This window comes from Lycium barbarum, chromosome 3 (assembly GCF_019175385.1).
Source record: "Lycium barbarum isolate Lr01 chromosome 3, ASM1917538v2, whole genome shotgun sequence".
Taxonomy (NCBI): Eukaryota; Viridiplantae; Streptophyta; class Magnoliopsida; order Solanales; family Solanaceae; genus Lycium; species Lycium barbarum.
In genome coordinates, this window is record NC_083339.1 from 127778370 (window position 1) to 127802564 (window position 24195).

Genomic DNA, 24195 nt, shown 5'->3' on the forward strand with positions numbered 1-24195 from the left:
TCCGTATAATAATACCCCTTTCAGACGAAATTTCAAACTAAGTCTTTTCTTCATCAAAGGTCGTATCTTTGTACTGTACCAACATAGGACTATCAAATCGGCGCCGTTGTACCTCTTCCATAATTGATGACTCAGTAATTTCTCGAACAGAATTTCCAGTATCTCCAGAGTCTGCCAAACGGACTCCGAGGCTGGCTAATTGATAAATTCCACGAACCAATTCTTTCTCAACAAACTGTACACCAGTCAAACCGCCCATGGACTTACGGCTAAGTGCATTATCTACCGCATTGGCTTTTCCAGGATGACACAGAATATCGACATTATAATATTTCTATAATTCAAGTCGTTTCTGCCGCAGATTTCGCTCCCTTTTGTTTAAGAATGTACTGGAGCTCTTATGGTCCGTATAAATATCAGCATGGACCCCATGTAAGTAATGCCGCCACATTCTCAAAGCACGAGTCACCGCAGCAAATTTTTGATCATAAGTGGGATAATTTCTTTCGTGCGGTTTGAGCTGTTAGGGAGCATAGGTTACAGCTTGACTATGCTGCACTAATTCATAACCTATCCCAACACCAAAAGCATCATAATAAGTAACATACCCGGCTGGCCCCTCGGGACGAGCTAGACTGGAGCTGAAATTAATTTTTCCTCCAGTATTAGAAACCGCATTCACACATACTGGTTCACCGAAATTTCACGGCCTTCTGAGCTAGCTTCGTTAATAGTGCCGTAATAGAAACAAAGTCCTTCACCAATTTTCTGTAATACCTGGCTAATCCCCAAAACCGCGTATCTCGGTCTATGTCGAAGACCTAGTCCAACTTTTTATTGCTTCAATCTTCTGTGTGTCAATTGTTTCTATTTCTACTTACTTTACTTCACTTTCATCCGCTCTCCCTCTTTTGGGGTTGTGCTTATACCGTATCCATGTTTTTCCTTTACAATCTATAACTTGATTACCTTCGTACGAGATCTTAACAAAATTACGAAGTGATGAAATTCTGAATCATATAGTACAAATCTTATCTGATAGCTAGCACTCGAATAATTTAATTAATATAGCAATTTATCCTTTAAAAAATCATATCCTTCCTTCATGCCCGTTCCTTATCCGTCGTTCTATTTTCTCGATAGTCAAATTACTTAATATTCGCATGATTCATCATTCCATGCCATAGGTTTTCCTTTGCCCTGCACTATTACACTTAAGTTCGTTTTCGCAAATAATTTCGTATTTTGCCTGTCGACCCTTTTAGAGGCTCTGCTTAATTAGGTTTCTTACTTGTCAATTTTCTGGCATTTTGATCTCCTTATCTTATACTCAATTACTCTCTTTTCCTTCCAAAATATCGTCGTATTAGAAACTTCCATATTCTATAATCGATAAGTACCAATACGCAGTGGGGGAGTTGATCCCATTTTCTAAGAGCGAATGAGTCCATACTTATTTATCATTAGAAAGACCTATTCGTAATAATTTGAGTTTAGTCATTCTGTCTTTCTTTATGAATTTTGAGGACCTATGGATAAAATATCTCAACCAGTAGCAAAACAAATATCAGTTCATTTCGTGACATCTGTACCATATCTTCGCTTTGTCTCATAAATTCTGTTCAGTTAATGTCTCCCATCCCAGAATTGCTCTGGCCCTGGCACACTTAACCTTACAACTTTAATGCATTTAGACGCGTTAAGGCCGGTATAATTGCATCAATTCCCCCCGCACAACCTTTATCACATAATATACGGCAAATCGGGGTCTTACATATTTTCAAAACATTCTCGTAGCGGGTCCCACCCCGATCTAGAGAGAATTCTTTTACTTTTCGGACTATATAGTCACCGTGTCGCCCCCTATAAATCCTTAATATTTACCTTCATGCATGTACATATATATAATTTTAAACAGCCCACAGCTTTAAGTTTTCATCCCACAATTTTCATCTCAAATTAATTAATGAGAACTGGTAAACTGTTACTATAAGGCATTTCCTAATCACCAGCAAAGAAAACTAGAACCCGACGGACATCGCGGAATCTTTTAGTACTTAATTCACATAATTACCTCCATACTTATACATATATATATATATTTCTTTTGAGTCGTAAGCGAACCATTTAATTCCCAACTGCCTATTATACATTTAGCATTCTTCAAATGAATCGAAACTTAATCATTGGACATTTCTGCCCTTCAGCATAGGCTTTTCTGAAGCACGATGTGGTTGGAACGCATTCTAGTCCGTTCAAATGAATTGCAAATTTGCTGCTCATAAATGCTTTCTCGGAATAAAATTTTCCAAACAAGAATGATACTTCTTACGAATGACACGGAGGTATCCCTTAAACTTTAATCTCACATAATGGATTTACCCTGTCAGTATCGACTTCCAAAACATGTTAAGAACTTATATCTCATTTTCCCTCTTTATATTTCTGGAAAAATTTGGGCAGAGGTTCCTCTGTATTTCTTACTATTCCAAAACCTGTACACAGGAAATACCAACCATGCCTCACAGGGCCAACACATATACGTATTTATATATCATATCATATCACATCGTAGCCACACAAGGCTAACAATTACAAACAAAAGTATAGAGATGTCGAGACTTACCTCACATGCCCAACTCAAACGGCACCGGTGACATTTCCCGGTTTATTTTCTTTTCAACCTTCAATTTTATATTTCCATCATACTTCAAATAGCTTCCCCCGACATACATTTTTCATACACTTGTTTACCTGAGTACTGTATAGCTTCCAATATCGTCAGTCATTATCTTCTATCGACGCCGTTCTTTGGCTGAAATCAAAAGTTAGTAGGAAGGAATTCATTTCCTACGGCTGGCTCTATCGTACGATCTAAGATTCAAAGAAAGGAAACACCCTAAATGTCCTGTAGCCTCCTGTTTATAGGTGTGGTGCACAACACACCGATAAACAAGACCCTACGAGACACGGTCTGTAGACATCCCAAAGACAAACTGCTCTGATACCACTTCTGTCACGACCAAGCCCCGTGGGCCGCGACTGATGCCCTACTTAGGTACCCAAACGGACATACAAACTAAATCATCATAGCAAAGCTTAACACGGATTTCATATCCATCATTTTTAAACAGAGTTGGGAACAAATATTATCTTGCGCGATTACGCGTACAAAACATCATATCAGAATCAAAAGAGGCGGCGGAATATACATCGCCGAACATATGCACATATCTCAAAAAGCCGGCAAGGCTATCAAATATATCAAAAACCGACAAGGCTGTCAAATATGTCAAAAGCCGACAAGGCTGTCAATTGGCACAACGGCCCAAAACACAGATACAAATGCACGCCGACAAGGCTGCCATAACGAATAGCATCATACAAACACATCGGAACAGAAGTAGGCACACCCACAACTACGTCTACAGACCTCTAAACAGACCAAACGAATCATATGGCGGGACAGGGACCCGCCGTACCCCTGAACAAATATATATACATACTCGGTGAACAAATATATATACCAACATATATGCTCTGAAATGAGAAGAGCACTCCAAACAACAGAAGGGGATGTCCTAAACTAGTGAATCACCAAATTGTGCGTCTGTACCTGCGGGCATGAAAAGCAGCCCCCCGAAGAAAGGGGGGTCAGTACGAAATATGTACTGAGTATGCAAAGCAGAATATACAGAAAACAAACCTGAGACATAAACGAAACAGAAGTGCCGAACATAAGTGCAAATCCAATCATATCAAAATGTTTAGTTTCAAACATGTAAGTCATGCATAGGGTACAGAAGAATATGGTCGCCCGCCCGTCGATGGCGCCATAACACAGCATAACACCAGAAAGTTTCAAATCTCCGTAACCCCGTCACGTATCACATCACCGCATAACGCCATACACAACATAGCACCAAATATAAGTGGAACCCGACCCTCTTTTGCGAGTAGCTCGGTGAACCATAAATACAGCATAACTCCGGAGTATAACAAAGTGCGCACGACAACAGAACCGGCCCGGGACTCGGCAAAAGGAATAACAGAATGGACGAATAGAATCGTGAGTAGTCATATGCATAAAATCATTTTCATAAATTCAAACATAAGCAAAATGGCCATATTTAAAAATCGAAATAATGGTTATACTAATCTTTCAAAAGTTCCCGAATTACATAAAGGGAAGTCGCGGGACCCAGGGACGGGAATTTACCCAAGTCGGGCCCGCTTATGGAAAACATACTCATTATACATAATGCAAACTCTTATAAAAATATTGGAGCAATCCGAGCATTTATACGAAAGATATGACATTCCAAATTTACGAATTCTTTAAAGTGAAACCCTTTGGGTGCAAAGTTCGGAGAACAATTATTTCGAATACATAAAGATTCATATTTCATCAAATCATGCATGAGAATGCCAAAGAACATATACGGATCATAACATGCTCGGATGTCGGATTTGGAATTTCCTTAAGGCTCTAATTTAGCCTATGAAAAACTAAGACATGCCAAAAAGAAAGGAAGTTGCCTTACATACCTCGTACGCACTCCAAGATGGCCAATCTAAAGTAAATATCCAATCTACGCCTCGGGCTCCCCAAGGTCTACAAATACGCCAACGAATACCAAACATTAGCTAAGGGCACTTAAGCCATTCTTTCCAACTAATCATTAAATTCTACAGAAAATTCGGCAGCACTTCCCCTGTAAATAGGTCATCCCGAGAATTTATCTCGCTCAAAATCAACAACAACAACCACAATAACCAACCTAGTAACATTGATAATCAATTCGAAAGGCAAAATAACAATAGTAACTCTCTTTTACATCATTCAACAACTTTCCAAGTATTCAATTTAACGGCTTACCTTCAAGTCACAATATCGCTCACACATTCAATTTTTCAACCCGAATCCTTACCAACAATATTCAAGGGCATTCTAAACACTTCACATAATTTTTCTAACAATCCAATAATTTCTCCAAATTTGGGCCGAAAGCAGTCCCAAAACCGAGACAGCCCCTATAGCACATTCCTAAATTTCATTTCATGATTTGTATCCACAATCCACAATATAACGATGTCATTTTCACAAGTATACGAATTACATCAACGCACAATAACCCTCAAATCAGTCCACACAATTTCAACATCTTTCTTAAGTCCTTAAATGCTCATTTCCAAACTAGAATTCATAACGATGACAATTAAAACGCTAAGCGAAATTAATTCATCCTTTGCCAAACATTGGGGCCATACTCGGCCACCCTACACACACACACACACACACACACACACATATATATATATATATATATATATATATTGATGGTTCTCATAAATAAATATTACATTAAGTGCACCAAATTCTCCAAATCAGTCCGCACATTTACCATATCAATTTGGGACATTAAACTCTCATTTCCAACATAAAGGTCATCACAACAACCATTACGACGCTAAGCGACATTAGTGCAATCTTCGGCATATAATAAGACCCATATTCGTCTATCACTACACATATACATATTTCAGTGATTTCTATTCTCTTCCCCACTCTACAACAATCAAATATGCTACAAACAATTTATTCATCAACCCAATCACAATACCCATTTACACGGCTAGCACACCCATCACACAACCCACTTCCAACATACTATATTTCATGATTTTCATCCATATTAACATACTACAATGTGCACAAAACATTCACAACTCATAAAACAAGAGAAATTCTTACCTTTCTTCTTTACTCCACAATTTGCTTAGGGTTTGAAATCCACAAAATTGATGGCTTGATCGCTCCAACAACGCTTCCACGTTACTTAGGGACCTCAACTTAGTGGGTTTGTACCAAGGAATAAATTTTGGAGAGGCTAAAAAAATGATCTTGATTTTCCATGTGCTAGCCGAGAGCCATGGTTGGTTCTTCAACTTCTTGCTTTCTTTTTCTAAGTGTGGGAAAGAATAAAGATGACTTAGAGGTCATCCTTTAAATGTCCATAAAATATCTATACAAGTCTTTGGCCCACACAATGTGTTTGACCAATTAAAATTGGCCACACAATGTGTGGGACCAACCCATTGCACACAGCCACATAGCTTTATTTTTTGCAAGATTTTTAATTCCAATTTTATGAATTGTGGTCCCAATTTTTTCTAAGTGTTCAATGCCATCAATTTCATATATAACTTATGCCTCAAAATAAAATCAACGGTCAAAAGTCCCGACTTCAAATCCCGGAATAGTCTTGGCCTTAAATTATCATAGTTAATCCGGGTTGTCCCAATGTATAAAAATACGGGACGTAACATACGGGGTGTAACAGTCTGCCCCCACTGGCATAATCTTAGTTTTTCCTTAAGGATTCCGGCATACACGCCCCACAGCCCTGTCTTGCGAAATTATTTTTTTATTTTATGCCTGAGCGGGAATTCGAACCCAGAACCTCAGGTATTCGCCCACCTTTCCAAACGAAGGGCAAAACTTAAAGATTACAAATATGAAGAGCAAAATTTTAAGACCACAAATGTGAGGGGCAAAATTTAAAGACCACCCCAAAAGAAGGGCAATTCGCAAGTACAATTTTTTTTTTAAAAAAGTGGGACCCACTCTTCCATAATAGTAGAGATAAAAAAAAATTAAAGTGGGATCCACGTGAAGAATTAGGAGATCCACCTCCTACTCTTGTAAAAAAAAAAGGTGGGGATCCACATGTGTGCTGTGAGTCCTACCAAAACTTTCTCCCCATTTTTTAGGCTTATTGTCACTTATGCCCTTATTTTGTGTTGCTATTTAATTTTTGTACCTCAAAAAAAAAATTGTGGAGTATAAATTTATATTTCTGCACCATAATATCTCATAAGTTATGTTCCGCACCATTAAAAACTTATGGCCACTAGGCATAAAATTTAGGAAAAATAACAGCCTATGTCTATTTGGGAAAAATATTTACCTGAAATGACTCATATTTTTGATATTACCCAAAATAGCCCTTTTATACATTATTATACACTTTTATATAAGATCGATACATTATTTACAGTAAGTGTAAAATATTGTATATCGTGTGTATAAACACTATTGTAAAAAAAAGTTGGCTATACAGATGTAAATTAAAAATATAACTACGTGGATATAATATTTTATGCTAGATTCTATATTATTAATATTATTCCTAAAATTAATTGCTAAAGGCAAAAATTAAATACCAGCCCATTTGAAGGACAATATGTGCAATTTATTCCATTTTTTTAGTTTTTAATTTGTAATAGACAAAATCCCTTTTTTAAGACTAAACTATAATAAAAGCATGAGTTGAAGAAATGGATCGTCAACCAAGGGCAACCAAGGGCAATTTGGTCAAAGCACTTGCCATTGAATATTACATTAGTTAAAAGTAGAATCTTACTGTAGCTTAGTATTAAACATATTCATATTTTCCCTATTTTGCCCCTGCTCATAAAAATTACATCACAACAGATGATGTCATTTCAAGTGGCAGGTATTAATTATGTTTTTGGCCACGTGTCACTTCTACACTCCTTTTACTTTTCACTATTTTATCATGCTCACATAATTCCACCTAATAGACAAATAACATTTGTGTATATATATTAATGTTCATCTATATATATGCATCGACAGTGCAAATTTAGGTATATTTATTAACAATATAAAATATATATACTATCATTACTCAATACATAAATCTTTACAATTTTACACAACTACATACACATACATACACTACATAATTCAAAGTGTTGGGTCCGTGCGCAGCACGGGCATACGCCATCTAGTTAATTAATAAAGAGAGAGTTCATCAACTTTTTTTAAGGGAATATGTTATATGCCACTAGGCATATAACAGAGAGAAGTTTAAGGTGGACTAGGCCTTAACTTACTAATCTTAATGAGGTAACTATTCTCCATCAATTAGCAAGCGTGCAAAAAACAAGAACATAAAAGAACGAGACACTCTATGATCATCACAAAGTTTATAACATACACTATGTTGATATTACATATGATAATACTTAAATAATGAAAAAATATACAACCCAAAAAAAGAGTTGAGTTATCATCCTCAAACTTCCTTTTATAAAAGCTTGAAGAAGCTATGGAAAGCTGTATATCTTATTGAACATAGAGAACGTAATTAAATAGAGTTTATCGTGATGTAATAAGAAGACTCCTAATTAAACAAAATGGTGGGTTCAACAGAGGCCATAAGGGCGTTTTGAATGAGTTAGTCCTGACGGAACCAAGGTAAAAAAGCAGTATTGGGAGATAGGTTTGTGCCAATGGTCATAGTGCGACTTGGGGCCGGAGTGGTCCCATCGAGATGGCCAAAGAGGTTATAGCCATACATAAGCGTGGAAATTGAGTTTTCCAAATGACGAAGTTGTGACCACCGCTGAGTTTGATGGGTAATTGGGAAGCAGGATTGAACTGAATAATGATGTTGGTACCGGTTGTATTGTCAGCATTGACAACTCTGAGATTGTTGCCGTTACCGTTGGTACCCATCGAGTGTTTTGGAGAAGAATCTTTTGTAGATCTTTCTCGTTAGAGTTGTGTTGGCTGTGATACCATATACACCACTTGAAGAATCCTCCAAGTAAAAGGACCAGGACTAAAACTACATTTGCTAACCAAGTGTAACAGAATTAATCTTTAGATATACTTTAGGATTGCTGAAAATATAAAAGTAGAATGGATAAACACTACAGAACAATAGAGAATAAAATTGTGCATGTAATGTCAGCATTGACAACTCTGAGATTGTTGCCGTTACCGTTGGTACCCATCGAGTGTTTTGGAGAAGAATCTTTTGTAGATCTTTCTCGTTAGAGTTGTGTTGGCTGTGATACCATATACACCACTTGAAGAATCCTCCAAGTAAAAGGACCAGGACTAAAACTACATTTGCTAACCAAGTGTAACAGAATTAATCTTTAGATATACTTTAGGATTGCTGAAAATATAAAAGTAGAATGGATAAACACTACAGAACAATAGAGAATAAAATTGTGCATGTAATGACAAACTCACCTCTTTACACCACAATTAATTATTCCATATCTTTTTCTTTTATACTATTATTTTTATTTCTGTTTAGCATGAATTTTTCAGGCATCACTATCAGATTTTGTAGAGGAGAACATTATGATAGTAACCACTGCCAACAACTTGTAAATGACTAACTGTGAAACCCTAAAAGAAGAAGGAAGAGAAAACTAACTCTAAATCAAATAACATCTTGAATCCACTGGTTTCATATTTTACTTACTACGAAGTGCTATCCTTTTACCCTTTCGAGGGAGGACACATTGTCAGGAATAAAAGGAGAAAACATTATTGACCAAAAATGTTGACAAGTAGGATTTAGTGGCAATCAAATCGATACCAATCTCATTTCCATATGCATCTCTTTAGATGTATGCTCCTTAGACAACAAGTTTGTTGTCTACTTCATAAAAACTGGAATAGATGCATATTACTCTTGTCAACTCTTGTCCAATGATAGAAATGAGAGAGTAAACAATCGGAAAGTTACCTACACGAAGGTAGGTGTCCACTGACCAACTCTTCTGAATCTTTGCTGAATACAAAGCGGTAGAAATGTACCACTATAAACTCTTGCCAGCTCCAGTCTCATTTTAGAATTAGGCTCTTCCACCCAGCTATCTTGAAGATGAGACTGATATAGACTTGGCAAAGTCATATTTACATTTCCAAGAAGAGAAACCAGAACCCCTCCCTCTCCAGACAGAAAATCATGTTCTTATTGTAGAAATCACTAGTAATTCGTGGTTCAGGGAGAAAACCAGTGAGCTCTTGGAAAAATGGGAGTGTTCTTCTGGAGAAAGTAGAACTTGGTTCTCCATGCAGTTTCATTCTGAATAGTTACAAATGCCCAACTTAGAGAGATAAAAATTGCAATAGTTCACAACCACAAGTTTTGAATCTAAGATCTGCAATTGGGCTGAGCCATCCCTTATACAGAAATTCCAATTGTCATCATAACCCCGAAGAATAAATTGCCAAAATCTCCCTATTTTATGACTTCCAATTATAGAGAAGGGAAAGGACAAACCGAATTAAATGATCTGAGAATCATCCATCCATATCTCACCAGTAATCCTCACATGAACATAATCCATCTCTAAAATGATGGAACCTACTTGAATCTCGCACGGTGATCTCCCTTCCAACAAGTTTCGAGATGACTTTAATTGCAGCATGACAATCTACGCAAGCTCGCAAGTTTTTCATAACGATAATGGGTGATCCTTCTGGAGTACTAATCAATGCAAAGGCGATGGCCAACCTCTCACTGTGATATTTGAGTGATTGTATTTTCATTTCTTCATCCACATTTTGAAGGGTACAACTTGTATCAGGCTTGTATCCTTCCTTGTCCATTAGCTCAACCAATGAGTCAATTTTTCTTCTAATCTGCTCAGTTTGTGGATGGGTTCTATCATTTGCAGTGAATACATGAACTCTGTGGTCAATTTCAACCCAGCTATACGCAGTGACCTTTTTAACTCCCCGTTCCCTCATAGCCTTCTTGATTTTTGCCGCATTTTCCCACTTGCCTGCTTCTGCATATATGTTAGACATGTTGACATAGGCAGCAGCATCTCTGAGAGCATCCATCTTGAAAAGTTGGTCAGCAGCCTTTTTGGCAAGATCTTGATTCTTATGAATTCTGCATGAGTTTAAAACTGAGGACCACGTAATCTCATCCGGCTCGAATGGCATTTCAAAAATCATATTCTCTGCTTCATTAAATCGTCCACTTCTACATAACACATCAATCATTGTTGCATAATGCTCTCTCCTTGCATCAAGATTATATACTTGACTCATGGAATTGAAATACCATAGTGCCTTTTCAACAAGCCCACGGTGACTGCAGGCAGTTAGGACACTGAGAAAACTAACAGAATCGGGATAGAGACCTGATTCAATCATATCCCTGAAGGAGCTAAATGTGGCCTCAGCATCACCATTCTGAGCATATGCCGAGATCAGTGCATTCCAACATACTATATTCCTATCAGGCATCTCTTTGAAAACTTCAATTGCATCTTTCATGGACCCGCATTTTGCATACATGTCTACAAGAACACTGCCAGAAAAAACACTAGACATCAATCCCAGTCTGATCACAGATGAGTGTAATTGTTTTCCAAGAGAAATTGAAGCCAAATTAGCTGAAGCTTTTAAAGTGCTAGCAAAAGTTGCCTGGTCACCGTGAACATTTTCTCTATTCATCTCCTTGAACATCTTGAGTGCCTCCTCATGGAAACCCTTCTGAACATATATTGAGATTATGGCTGTCCATGGGACAGAACTTCTGTATGCCAGATTTGCAAATATTCTGTTGGCCTCCTCAAATTTGTCACACTTTGCATACATGTCAACAAGGGCATTTCCTACTTGAACTTCCGAATCAGCTGTTGTCACCACTGCCTGTGCATGGATTTGCCTTCCCATTGCTAAATTTACTTTTGTCGCAGCTACGCTCAACATCGTGGCAAAAGGAAAATTCTTTCTGTCAAATGATGTACACTGTAGCCTTTTGAAGAGATCAAATGATTTCTCATACTGCCCATTCCATGCATAACCTGTGATAATTATGTTATACGAAACACCATCTAACTCGGGCATCTCATCAAAGAGATTCGTCGCGAAATCAATATAGTCATGCTTAGAGTAGAAATCAAGCAATGCATTTGCAACAAATATTTCCCAGACATAGCTGGTCTTGATGGCAAGTCCGTGAATTTGTTGGCCAAAAATAACATCGTCTGATCCAACACTCAGACCTAGAACTGCAGCAAAAGTAAAATCTGAAGACTGAAAACCCATACTCCGCATTTGCATAAAAACTTTTAATGCTTCTTCACGAAAACCGTATTTTGTGTACCCTGTTATCATAACATTGAAGCTTACTGAATCTTTAGTTGGCATTTCACTGAAGAGTTGAGACGCTATATCGAGGCAGCAAATTTTGCAGTACGAATCTACCAGACTGTTGAAAACAATAAGACTTACACTAAATCCAAATCTAATGATATGGGCATGAATCTGAACTACTTCTTTTAAAGTCGTCGTATCATCAAAACCTGATAGCAGAGTTGCAAAGGTGATATGATCTGGCTTAACCCCCGACCTACACATCTTCGTGTAAAGATTAAACGCTTCATCGGGCTGACTATTCTGAGAGTAACCACCAATCATTGTAGTCCATGAAACTTCATTACGAGAGACCATGCTATCGAATAACTCCCTCGCAAGACAAAGATTGCGTGATTTCACATAACCCGAAACCATCATGTTCACAGAACAAGTGTTTCTGCTAGGCATTTTATCAAACAGTTGACGTGCTTTTCCAATTTGATTGGCTCTTACTAAATCTTTCAGTTGGAAGTTAAAGCGAGATATTTCCGGGTCAAAACCTGTTTTAACCATGCGGGTATCTACTGCAACATCAGCAATAAGGTCACTGCATTTAATAAATCACCATTTTATTAAAATATTTATAAAACAGATGCCATGAATAAATAAAAAATAGTAGTAATAACAACAACCAAAAAAAAAAAAAAAAAAAACCTGATGAGGCTACAGTAGAATCTCTTGGGAATCATCCTAAATCTTAAATATGCCATTGTAACTGAAAAGATTAAATTTTTAGAATTTTCTTAATTGGAACTAACCATCATTGATAGCAGACTTGCACTGATGCTTTCAGCAAATTAACAAACATTGAAAAAATAAAAAGAAGAATTAAGTGGCGCTTAAACAGTAAAGGCCATTAGTCACTGTGAAAATGAAAATGGGCAGAGAACTCAAAGAAATATACAAAGTAACCGTTGTAAAAGTATGATAAATTATCTGTTGGTATAAGGTAAATAGTGACCTAATACTGTAAAAAAACAATCTTCATATTATCAATACTAATATATAAGTTGAACTCTTTTAAAAATATATATAATTGTAAATTTCAATCTTTTTTCTTTATATCAGTAGTAAAATGGCAATTGCGTTGCTCCAAATGTACGAATGGGGTTTATTGAATTTTATTCACTGTAATATTAAAGTTACAAAATAATTTGATCATATTTATAACTGATTTTACTATTAAACATTAAAGCCATAAAACTATTCTTTTTACATTAAAGTAATAAACTTTAACGGACAAAACGTTACCTGTAATAATATTAAGGGGTGTTCTTTTTGTAAGAATAAATTTATTGAATTGAATATTAAAATATTGTAAATCTATATGAATATTACATGATTAAGGCGGTTTGTTTTCTAAACATCTAAATGTTTATAATTTATAATTGTTAAAAGTTACTCCTAATAAATGCAAAATTTTAAATAAATAATTTAGATATTATATTTACAACATATTAGGATGCAAGGTGGTGTAATTAGGGACGGTGGTTGATGGTAACGGTAGCGTTGGTTGGCTGTAGTGGTTATAGTTGTAGTGGTGGAAGTGGTTAGCAGTAATGGTGATTGCTAGTAGTGATTGTGCATGTGAAGGTGAAGATGGTGGTGGTGGTGATAGTGGTTGGCAACGACAGTAATAATGATAGATAGTAGTTGATAGTTGTGATTGGGCACGATTAGGGGTGTCAAATTTGACCCAAAAGGTGATGGCCCGCCTAATCCGCCCAAAATTTTATGGGTTGGGCTCAAGATAATTTCATATTGGGCTGATTTTAGCCCAACCCAACATAGTCCATTTTAAAGTGATCTCCAACTTAGTCTAATGTTAGCCCAATTCTAGCCCATTTTTAAGATTTACTTAAATTTGGATTTATTGCTTGAGATTTACTTTTTTTATTATTATTTTTTTTTATGTATACACTTTTCTTGTATCATGTATCTTATAAGTTTGTGGTATATTTAATATGAAGGGAAATATTTTTCACGAAAATATGTTTAATATGAAGGGAAATATTTTTCACAAAAAATGTGTTTTTCTTGAAAATATTTACCACGGAAAATGTTTTCCTCAAAAATATTTTTCACAAAATAATTTTCAAGAAAAATATTTTTCGCGAAAAATGTTTTTCTAGAAAATAGACCATTCAAAAAAACTGGGTCAAGTTGGGCGGGTCATGACCCAACCCATTTTAGCCCAAGTAACTTTTGGGCCAATGTTAGCTCAACCCATTTATTACCTCAGCCCATTTTAATTGGGTCAATTTCAGCCCAACCGGCCCATTTGACACCCCTAGGCACGATTGTGATGCTTGGCATGTTGATGCTCAGTAGAGGTGGTTGGCAAAAATAGTTGTACAATAATGGATGGTTAAGAATTATTCAAGTATTGTTTACATTTTTAACCTGATCTTTTTTAATAGGAATTACATAATACTTTTTTTGTTTCAATTTATATGGCTTGATCAAAGTAACAACAATAACATACTCAGTGTAATCTCACAGGTGGTACGAAGCTCGAATTAACTAATTTGATGTGAACTCAAAGATAAACCTTCAAAAAAAAAATTCATATATACATATATAGAAACTTCATAAAAAGTACTATAAGTCACAATAGTTAATGATTTAAATTAAAGTATTTGAAAAAATCATAATCAAAGAAAATATTCTTTAGCTCTCAAAATATAACCTAAGAGTCTAAGACACATAAATTAAAACGGTGGGAGTAATAAATTTGCCAAATATATTCATTTACGACTAAAAAATTATGTTACTAGTATTTTTACCCTACTTCACGTCCATAGTTAAACAAGTAAAAATTCTATATTGGTACAAGTAGAGATAACATTTATTTTTTACATGTCCAATTGTCCATTAAACCTTTAGAAATCCAAACATTGATAAAAAGTTGGGAGGGTGTGTTTCTCAATTAAATCAATTTCAGTGTTCAGTGTGAGGAAAATTTTATAAAAGAGGAGGAATATTAATTGACTTAACCAACAGAAAATAAATATAAATTTTATAAAAGGGGAGGAATATTATTTCATTTTTTTTTTGCCCCTCAAATTGCTGGTCTTCAATTTTTGTTATTCGCTAGAAAAAGTGGCTGAAAATACCTTTACTCTCTTAAAGCAGGAGGTTTAGTGTTAACTCATTCAATGAATGTTCTTTCATTCACCACACGGATGAATTCTACTCTGTATTTTCCAGCGGAAAGTAATTTGTCTAAAGAGAATAGACGTATAGCAGCTCTCTCTCAAAAAAGAATGAAAGCAAGCAAGAATGAGGTTCTGGGTTTGAATCCCCGCTTAGTAAAAATAAAATAAAAAATCACAAGGCAAGGCTTCGCGAAAATTATGCTTTAAGCAAACGCCTTGCGAAATTTTGCAAGGCAGCTTTTTTTTTTTTTTTTTTTTTTTTTTACTTTGCTGAAATTCTACAAAAGCCCGAAGATCCCTAATTTTTATGAAATTCTACCTTGCGAAATTAGTTTTTATTTTGACTAAGCCGGGTTCAAACACAGAATTTTAGAATATTTTAGGCGAAAGGCAAAAATTAAAGATCAGCAATTTGAGTGCAAAAATTAAAGACCACCCCGAATAAGACAATCGTGCAAATTGCCCATTATTAGTTGACCTAACCAAGAGAAAATAATATCAACTTTTAACACTATCGACCCTTAGGGCCTGTTTGGAAAGTCACTCAGGTAATTGGAATTGGGTGTGATTACACAATTTGACTTGTTTGTTTGACCAAGTAATTACACAGTTAGGTGGAAATTGGGTGTAATTGAGAGGGTGTAATTACACTCTCCAATTCTCAAGGGAGGGTTGAGAATTGGGCGTAATCACACCCTGTAATTACAGGACTACTTTTTAGTTTGTTTATTTTTTGTTTTATTTTTTAATTTCTATTGTTTTAATTTCTTTTTATTTTTTATATATTCTTTATTCTATTATTTTAATTTCTTTTTTATTTTTTATTTTTAATTATTTTTTTTTAAATGTATTTTTCATTTCCTTTCTTCTCATTCCAACTTTAACTTTTTGTGGTTCCATGTAATTGCTCATATTTTTTAATTTTATTTTGTTCATTTAGCATAACCGTGTTATTATTCTAATTTTTGAAACTACGCCTCTTAATATTGGAAAGAATGAGTCATTAACAAACTTGACATATAACGATTGACGTTATTAAATTAGAATTTCGTTGTGAATGAGGTTATCGATTTATATTTTCCCTTTCTTTTGAATTATTACTTAAGTTACGTTGAAACTTACTTATGTAATGTTGGAATTTGACATTCGAGTATTATGTTAAACTTTTTCTTTTGGATTTTGAATTGAGGTCATATTTTCAATTTTAATTAATACTATTGACTTGTCATTTCACTTAGAGTTGATGATTTTTTTGTGTCAAACATTTGAATAATGCTACGACATTATATTTATAATTTTGTTTTTGGTCAAACATCCAATCCATGACGTTCTCACAAAAAATGTCTTCCTTTAAATTTTATAATTAATTAAAATTAAATATTATTAATTTGAAATATATATATATATATATATATATATATATATATATATCAATTATTTTTTACAATATTAGTTACAAATATATGATTATTACTTAATATATTTTCAAGAAACAATGTGTTATTAAATAATTTAATATTATTTATAAAGGCAAACATTTTTAAAATTTTAGTTTTTTTTTTTTATAATTAAATTTTATTATTAAATTAAACTAACTGTGTAATTACACTTGTGCAACCAAATAATACGCTTGTAATTACACTATAATACGCTTGTAATTACACCAATTCCATGTTACACCTCTCGTTTTCGTCGCAAGAAAGTCCTTGGCCTACGGGTGGTTTATACCCTTAGTATGGAGATTCGTACCCGAGTTTTGAGTTATTAAGTGCCTTACCTCACGTGTACCAAATTATAAGTATACGTTCTTTGCAATATGATAGGATTAGAAGCTAAACGAATCAAATTGATGCGAGTTGGAGTGACTCAGGGAACAGGCAGGAAACCAGTCCCCTTTGACGGACCGTCGACGTGTCGACGGGCGTCACTACACGCCGTCGACACGCCACCGTCTCTAATTCTCTAGGTGGCTGATTGACGTTGCAAGTCAACGGCCATCGACATGTCGACGGGCCGTCGACCTGCGCGTCAAACCACACCACTGGAACCCTTTTATTCCACTTATATATAAATGCCCCTCACGTTTTAATTCTCATTTTATCATCCTCCAAACCAAGAGAAAACCCTAATATATTTAACCTCAACATTTTCCATCAAATTGGAGGAGTTTTTAGTAAGATCCAAACCCGTAAAACCCGAGCTAGTGAAGAAGAAGGTTGTTCCTAGGGTTTCATTGAAGTTGTGGAACTTGGAAGTTTGAGTTGAAGTTGATTCTTGGTCTTCTAGTCCCTTCGGGGTATGTATATGATTCTTACCCTTGTGTTTAAGTTAATTATCAAGAGTTTTAGTGATTTTAGGTAAAGGGCATAGTTATGAAATTATGAAAGTAGTAAGTTGAATAAGGGTCAAGTTGAGACAAGGGGTTGTTTTGGGAGAGGATTTGGAGTAGAATTGATTATATTTTGATACGTAGGAATTGATATTTTTATTGTTGACATTGTTGTTGATGGTTGGGTTGAATTGGAATTGAAGGATTATTAAGTTTACGAAGAAGATGCGGTCCGAAATTCATTAAGTTCCTTTCGTACTTGAATAGGATAATAAGTGTTGTAAAGGGGATAATTGTGGCCTATGTTATCTTGATTGTAGATTTACTAGTTCGAGAAGCATAAGTTTGACGATTAGATACGCTTCAAGATATGTTAAAGCTATCCTTTCTTTCATTTTGGCATGATCTTATGATATGAGCGAACAAACGAGTAAACGAGCTTCCATATTACTCTACTCTTAGAGGCATTAGGAGTACTTTAGTCTTTGATGTTCCTATACCCCTTTTTATGATTGTTCCTTCTGTTCTTGGGTCCTGAGATTTCATATATTGATGATGTTAGCTCAAAAGATGTCTATCGGAGGTAGTACGACCTTATGTCACTCAGAGTTCTAGTTACTCATTATACTTTTGCATTGCATTCATTATACATATGCATATTGATCCTTGACCAGAAGGCGTTATATACGCGTATATTATATGTATATGGGGTATGGGGTTTGGGGGAAGGGATAGGCATTATATATGCATTACCACCTGATCAGCTGGTGCACAATGATGATGATGATGATATATGGATCGGGCCGTACGTTCCTCGGCACTAATATATGATATATGGATCGGGTCGTACGTTCCTCGGTACTAACATATGATATAATCATATGGATTGGGATGCACGTTCCACAACACTAACTGTTATATTATGACCTATGCATATCATACGCCCTCAGAGGCACTATCAGTTATACAGAGTTATGCAGATACTCCCAGATGTTTATCTACAGATGCATACAGATATTGAGTGTCACGACCCATCCCCGTGGGCCGCGACTGGTGCCCTACTTGGACACCCAGACAGACAAACATATCAAATCGTAACACACTTATCCAAATCGAATCACAAACAGATAGCATATGCGGCCATAAATACTATATGCCGTCCCAAACTATATCAAACTGTATCAGACACATTTCAGCGCAACCATATACGTATGCATATATCAAAAAGCCGGCAAGGCTATCAAATGTATCAAAAGCCGACAAGGCTATCAAATGGCACCACGGCCCAAAACATATGCAAATGCACGCCGACAAGGCTACCATAGCGAATAGGGTCATATAAACACATCTGAACGGAAGTAGGCACACACACCCACAAATACGTCTACAGACCTTTAAACAGACCAACAGAAACATATGGCGGGACAGGGCCCCGCTGTACCCCTGAACAAACGTATACATACACAGCGAACAAATATATACCAAAATATATGCTCTGAAATGAGAAGAGCACTCCGAACAGCAGAAGAGTGTCCTAAACTGGTGGATCACCAAACTGTGCGTCTGTACCTGCGGGCATGAAACGCAGCCCCCCGAAGAAAGGGGGTCAGTACGAAATATGTACTGAGTATGCAAAACAGAAAATACAGAAACAAATCTGAGACAGAAACGAGTTAGAAGTACCGAACATAAGTACAAATCCAATCATATCAAAATGTTTACTTTAAAAATATGTAATGCATAGGGTACAGAAGAATATGGTCGCCCCCCCGTCGATGGCGCCATAACACAGCATAACACCAGAAAGGTTTCAAATCTCCGTATCCCCGTCACATATCACAACACAGCATAACGCCATACACAGCATAACACCAAATATAAGTGGAACCCGACCCTCTTTGGCGAGTAGCTCGGTGAACCATAAACACAGCATAACTCCGGAGTATGTCAAAGTGCGCACGACAACAGAACCGGCCCGGGAACCGGCGAAAGATATAACAGAACGCACGAGCAGAGTCATGAGTAACCATATGCATAAAATCATTATCATAGACTCAAACATAAGTAAATGGTCATACTTGAAATTCGAAATGATAATCATACCGAATTCTTTCAAAAGTCGTCCGAATTACATAAAGGAAAGTCGCGGGACCCACGGACGGGTATTGACCTGAGTCGGGCCCGCCTATGGAAAACATACTCATTATACATCATGCAAACTCTTATAAAAATATTGGAGCAATCCGAGCCTTTCTGTGAAAGATACGGCGTTTCGTAGTTACGGAATTCTTTAAAACAACTTTTTGTACAAAGTTTAGAAATCAATGCTTTCGAAGACATAATGGTTCATACTTCATCACAACATACATAAGAATGCCAAGAAATATATATAAGGATCATAACGTACTCGGATTTCGAATTTCGAATTTCCTCGAGGCTCGTGATATAGCCTATTGAAAACTAAGGCATGCCAAAAGAAAGAAGGGTTGCGTTTTACATACCTTTAGCGTTTAGTCGTATTATAACTTGTACTTGCTGCCTAATGGTACTTATCCTATATCAAGATATCAAGAGCTATGATTAGTCTATGAGGGAATTTCATATGTATTTTAACGTTAACAATTCCCTTCAAACATTTAGACCACGTTTCGTTCGCACTCAAACCAACTACATACAACCGATCCAACATCAATAATCATATGTTCAATACCAATCCGGACAGCCCACATAACATTCCAAATAGCCCACATTCACAACATTCCATAACGATTCACATACGGCTATTACATTCTCAAGTTACTCCTAATAATCCGTAGCCTTAACGTTTTCGTGTAACAACTTTACAACAACCCAAACAACGTAAATACAATATATATTCTTAACTATCATTTGTCTTTCCAATTTAAAGAAGACACATGTCCAAAACAGTTCCTAACCACAACACGTCCAAAACAGTCCCTAATCAACAACACACCCAAAACAGTCCCTAGCCAACAACATAAAGGTGCCCGGAATTCTTGCGAACGTTTACGAACATACCAAGCAAACCACATATGATTCTTACACATTATTTCATGTCTTCATTTCATATAATTTTAGTAAAATACGACCAGCAGTCACAGGACAAATATATCACCAAATTCGTACGCAAATAGCTACATTGTCGACACTAAAACCTTACAACGGCAACAACATGTTTAATGACATTACTTTCATGATTCTTGGAACTGTTTTAGCATCATTTCCATTCTTACAACATCTCACAATTCATCTCAATTTCAACTTGAATCATTATGCTTCACTTCCACTAAACGTTCATAACAAGAATCAACACTCAACACATACAATTTCACCTCTAGCACTAAAACAGTCCACTGTTTTGGACTGCTTGTATGCTTCAACATAATTCATTTCTTTAACACCTTAATTCACATATTCATTATGCATACAATACACCATAATGTCCATAACAACAACAATCAAAATATGACACAAAACAGTCCACAAATTCCTCTAAAACAGTCCCTTTACACGGCTACAACACTACTCCAACAACTTCATGATTTTCATCCATTTATCCATACTACAACACATTCAATCCACTTCCAATACATGTACAAGAATATTAAACATGATTTCATTAGAGTCTTCAACACACGACTCATTTTAATTTTTAGAAAAACAGTCCAATATCCAACATGCCACATCACAAACGAACTTCTACAATCTTTGTTCATTTACCTATGTTGATACATATTCAATTCATCAATAATACATGCAAAATGAAATCAATCATGACTTCACCAACACTCACGGCTCACTCTCTACTTCAACTACAACAACAATCCAACAACAACCTTCATGAACTATACATTCAAATCATCATGCAACACAAGAACAATAAACATTCTTACCTTACAACTTGTTCTTCACTTTGGCCGAATCTTCAACCCTATTGAGGTGCTACACCTCCTTGTTTCTTTTCAACAACTACTACACGTTCTTGTACACTAGATGAGGAGTTGATTTGAGGAAGAAAACTAATTTTTTTGGTGGTGGAGGAGCTGCCATAGCCGTGGCTCTCTTTCTCTTTCTAGGGCTTGAGAGTTTCTCTCTCTAAGTTCTAGTTGGTGGAAGATGATATGGTGATAAATGACTTGTTTTAATCATCCAAGATGATGTTTATGGGCAGCATAAGCTCCCTCACGTGTCCACCAAGAATGTCCCCCTTCAAGATCAGATTTTTGTTTAATAATACCTCCCACTATCAATTGTCCAAGAATATGACTCATATTTCATGAATTTATGTGTCTCCCCTCTCTTTTATATCCATATAATAATAATTCCCCACCACTAAATATAAATCCACACTTAATAATCCAATCATGGTTAATTAATCCCTAATTTCCATTAATGCTTCTATACCAAACGAAATTTGTAAGTAAATTGTGACTTGAAACGAAACCGGAAGTTAAAGTCTTAATCCCCACTCAGACCAACTTGCATCGCCCATATCTCCTTATCCCGATATCATTTTGATGAGCGGTTTGTTGCGTTGCAAACTAGACTCGATGAATTTAATTTTAGGCTTTTGAAACACCTTAAAACTCCTCATATACAAGGAGATATGCCTCCAACAATATGGGCTAAAAATCTGGTCCGAGATTTTATTGAAGTTGTTCCGATTCATTTCGTTTAACTTCTAATCCTCTTCCAACCTCATGTAACCTCTTATACATACATATACATACTTATATACATACTCATAGCGCGATTTCAAATCCTTTAGGTAACCGTGTCACCTTGGGATACTTAAGGAAACCATATATAACGATATTCTTACTAACTCGATTAACTTTCCTGAACCTTCTTAACTCATTCTTTCTTGTTTTAATACAAGTAACACGGATTATTATGAAGTGTAACATTGAGAATAGCTTTTATGTTTCAGATGTCTTTCACGACCTTATATTCTTGTTGTTCTTATGCCTTACATACTCAGTACATTATCCATACCGACTCCCCTACTCCTCGGGGGATGGGGGGGAGGGGGGCTGCGTTTATGCCCGTAAGTTCAGGTAGACAGACAATCGGTCCAGCTCAGTAGGACTTCCACTCAGCAGTAGTCGATGCGCTCCACTTGATCCGGAGCTGCAGTCTATTTTTGGTATGCCATTTGAGATGTATATACATATATGGGTATGGCAAGGCCTTGTCCCGTCCTTTCTACAATTTTCTATTCCATTAGAGGTCTGTAGACAGTTGTATGTAGTTGGCACGTGATGTAGCCTTGTCGACTCTCACTCTTTTGTTGTACAACATATGTGGAAGCCTAGTCGGCTTGCATTGTTATTTTCAGTATATACAAAAATATACAATGATGGTTGATGGTTTTTGATGCATATCTCATGGTGTTGTTATTGTATAAGTCAATATAATTCTGTATAAGTCATATATAGGCCACCCTATCCTTCAGTGAGTTTCATGTACAAGTATAGGGGTGCTTGGTTATTAGAGATCAGACACTCATCACGACTCATCGGACATTCCAATTAGGAGGCTTTCCAAACATGCCCTTATTCCAACTCAAATTACCTTTGTTTTATTCCTTTTCCATAATTCGTGTCACAAAAATCTTATAACCTGTCAAATTAGGAAATCAACAAGAATTAACCCCTCGAGAACCCTTTCCGCTTGAACTTCATAGCTGCGAAGAAAGCAACGAACCATGTCGGATCCCTACGAGAGAGTGAAAGGAGGTCGTTTGATGTTCAAAGGCGGGTCAGTAGCCACCCTCAGCAAATCAATTGACAAAAAGAAAAACAAGAAAAAGAAGAACAAATCCTCCTCCTCTAACGACGTCGTTTCCGATGAGCCTTTAACAGGTGACGCCGCCCTTGCCGCTACTGAACAACAACAACAACAACCCGATGCTTCCGAGGATATTTATACTATTGACGCAGCTAAGCGTAGGAAATACGATGATTTGTTCCCTGTTGAAGCCAAGAAATTCGGGTATGACCCGAATGCTAAAGCTAAGTCCGTTGAACATGCCCTTGATGACCGGGTTAAGAAGAAAGCTGACCGTTATTGTAAATGAATCCCTAGCTTTTTAGGTACTCTTCTGTTTAATCCTTGTAATTTCACTATTTCAGCTTCAAATTTTGCTCCAGCTTTATTGCCTCTATGTGTACTGGAGAGTAGTTAATCTTTGATTACGGATACTTTTGACTGTTGTTGCGCTTACTGAATTTGCTAATTCAAACCTTATTGGTGTCTGCCTAATTCTCCTTTACTTTGACACAACGTTTAGTCAGTTTGCTAATTTTTAATCTCTTGTTAAGGAGAATTGCTAACTAAACAGAGATTTAATTTTAGGTAGGGGTGACTGTTTTGAGATTAGTATTAATGACACTAATTTGCTTTATATTTATTATCAGATCTGATAATTATAAAATATGATAAGAAAAGTAGTTGAAGGATGATCTTATCATTCAGCAGCCAGACTTTAAATACAACAAATAATAACAGCCTACAGCTAAGCTTATGGAAACTAACTAGCTATACAATAGGAGTAGTCTTATACTAATAAGCAGTAACTAATTCTAATGATGCTTAATAATAATGCCCTTTTGAAAGCGTGATTGAGCGAGAGTAATACTATGATGGGTGACCCCCGGGAAGTCCTCGTGTTGCATCCTTCCTTATCCTTATCA

At 36.2% G+C, this 24195-nt stretch overlaps 2 protein-coding genes across 3 annotated transcripts; one reads left to right on the forward strand and one right to left on the reverse strand.

Moving 5' to 3' along the window:
* Window positions 1-9252: 9252 nt before the first annotated feature.
* Window positions 9253-12971, reverse strand: LOC132632387 (putative pentatricopeptide repeat-containing protein At2g01510). 2 transcript variants are annotated; one of them, XM_060348303.1, is made up of 2 exons: window positions 12751-12971; window positions 9253-12539 (listed from the first exon to the last, which is right to left on the reverse strand). In XM_060348303.1, exon 2 carries the CDS (start codon window positions 12503-12505, stop codon window positions 10154-10156), a length of 2352 nt encoding a protein of 783 aa, XP_060204286.1. In that variant the 5' UTR covers window positions 12506-12539; window positions 12751-12971; the 3' UTR covers window positions 9253-10153. The 2 variants fall into 2 exon arrangements, with proteins under 2 accessions (XP_060204286.1, XP_060204285.1); XM_060348302.1 differs by having other exon boundaries at window positions 12647-12971.
* A 10134-nt stretch (window positions 12972-23105) lies between these two features.
* LOC132632388 (uncharacterized) lies at window positions 23106-23757 on the forward strand. Its single transcript, XM_060348304.1, has one exon. It carries the CDS (start codon window positions 23208-23210, stop codon window positions 23577-23579), a length of 372 nt encoding a protein of 123 aa, XP_060204287.1. The 5' UTR covers window positions 23106-23207; the 3' UTR covers window positions 23580-23757.
* Window positions 23758-24195: the final 438 nt, after the last annotated feature.

Bases quoted from the DNA above. Each gene is read 5' to 3' on its own strand.
- LOC132632387 (XM_060348302.1), bottom strand. From the start codon at position 12,702: ATGGCATATTTAAGATTTAGGATGATTCCCAAGAGATTCTACTGTAGC. The intron at 12,540-12,646 runs GTTTTTTTTTTT...TATTAAATGCAG, and splicing joins TTCTACTGTAGCCTCATCAG to TGACCTTATTGCTGATGTTG.
- LOC132632388 (XM_060348304.1), top strand. From the start codon at position 23,208: ATGTCGGATCCCTACGAGAGAGTGAAAGGAGGTCGTTTGATGTTCAAA.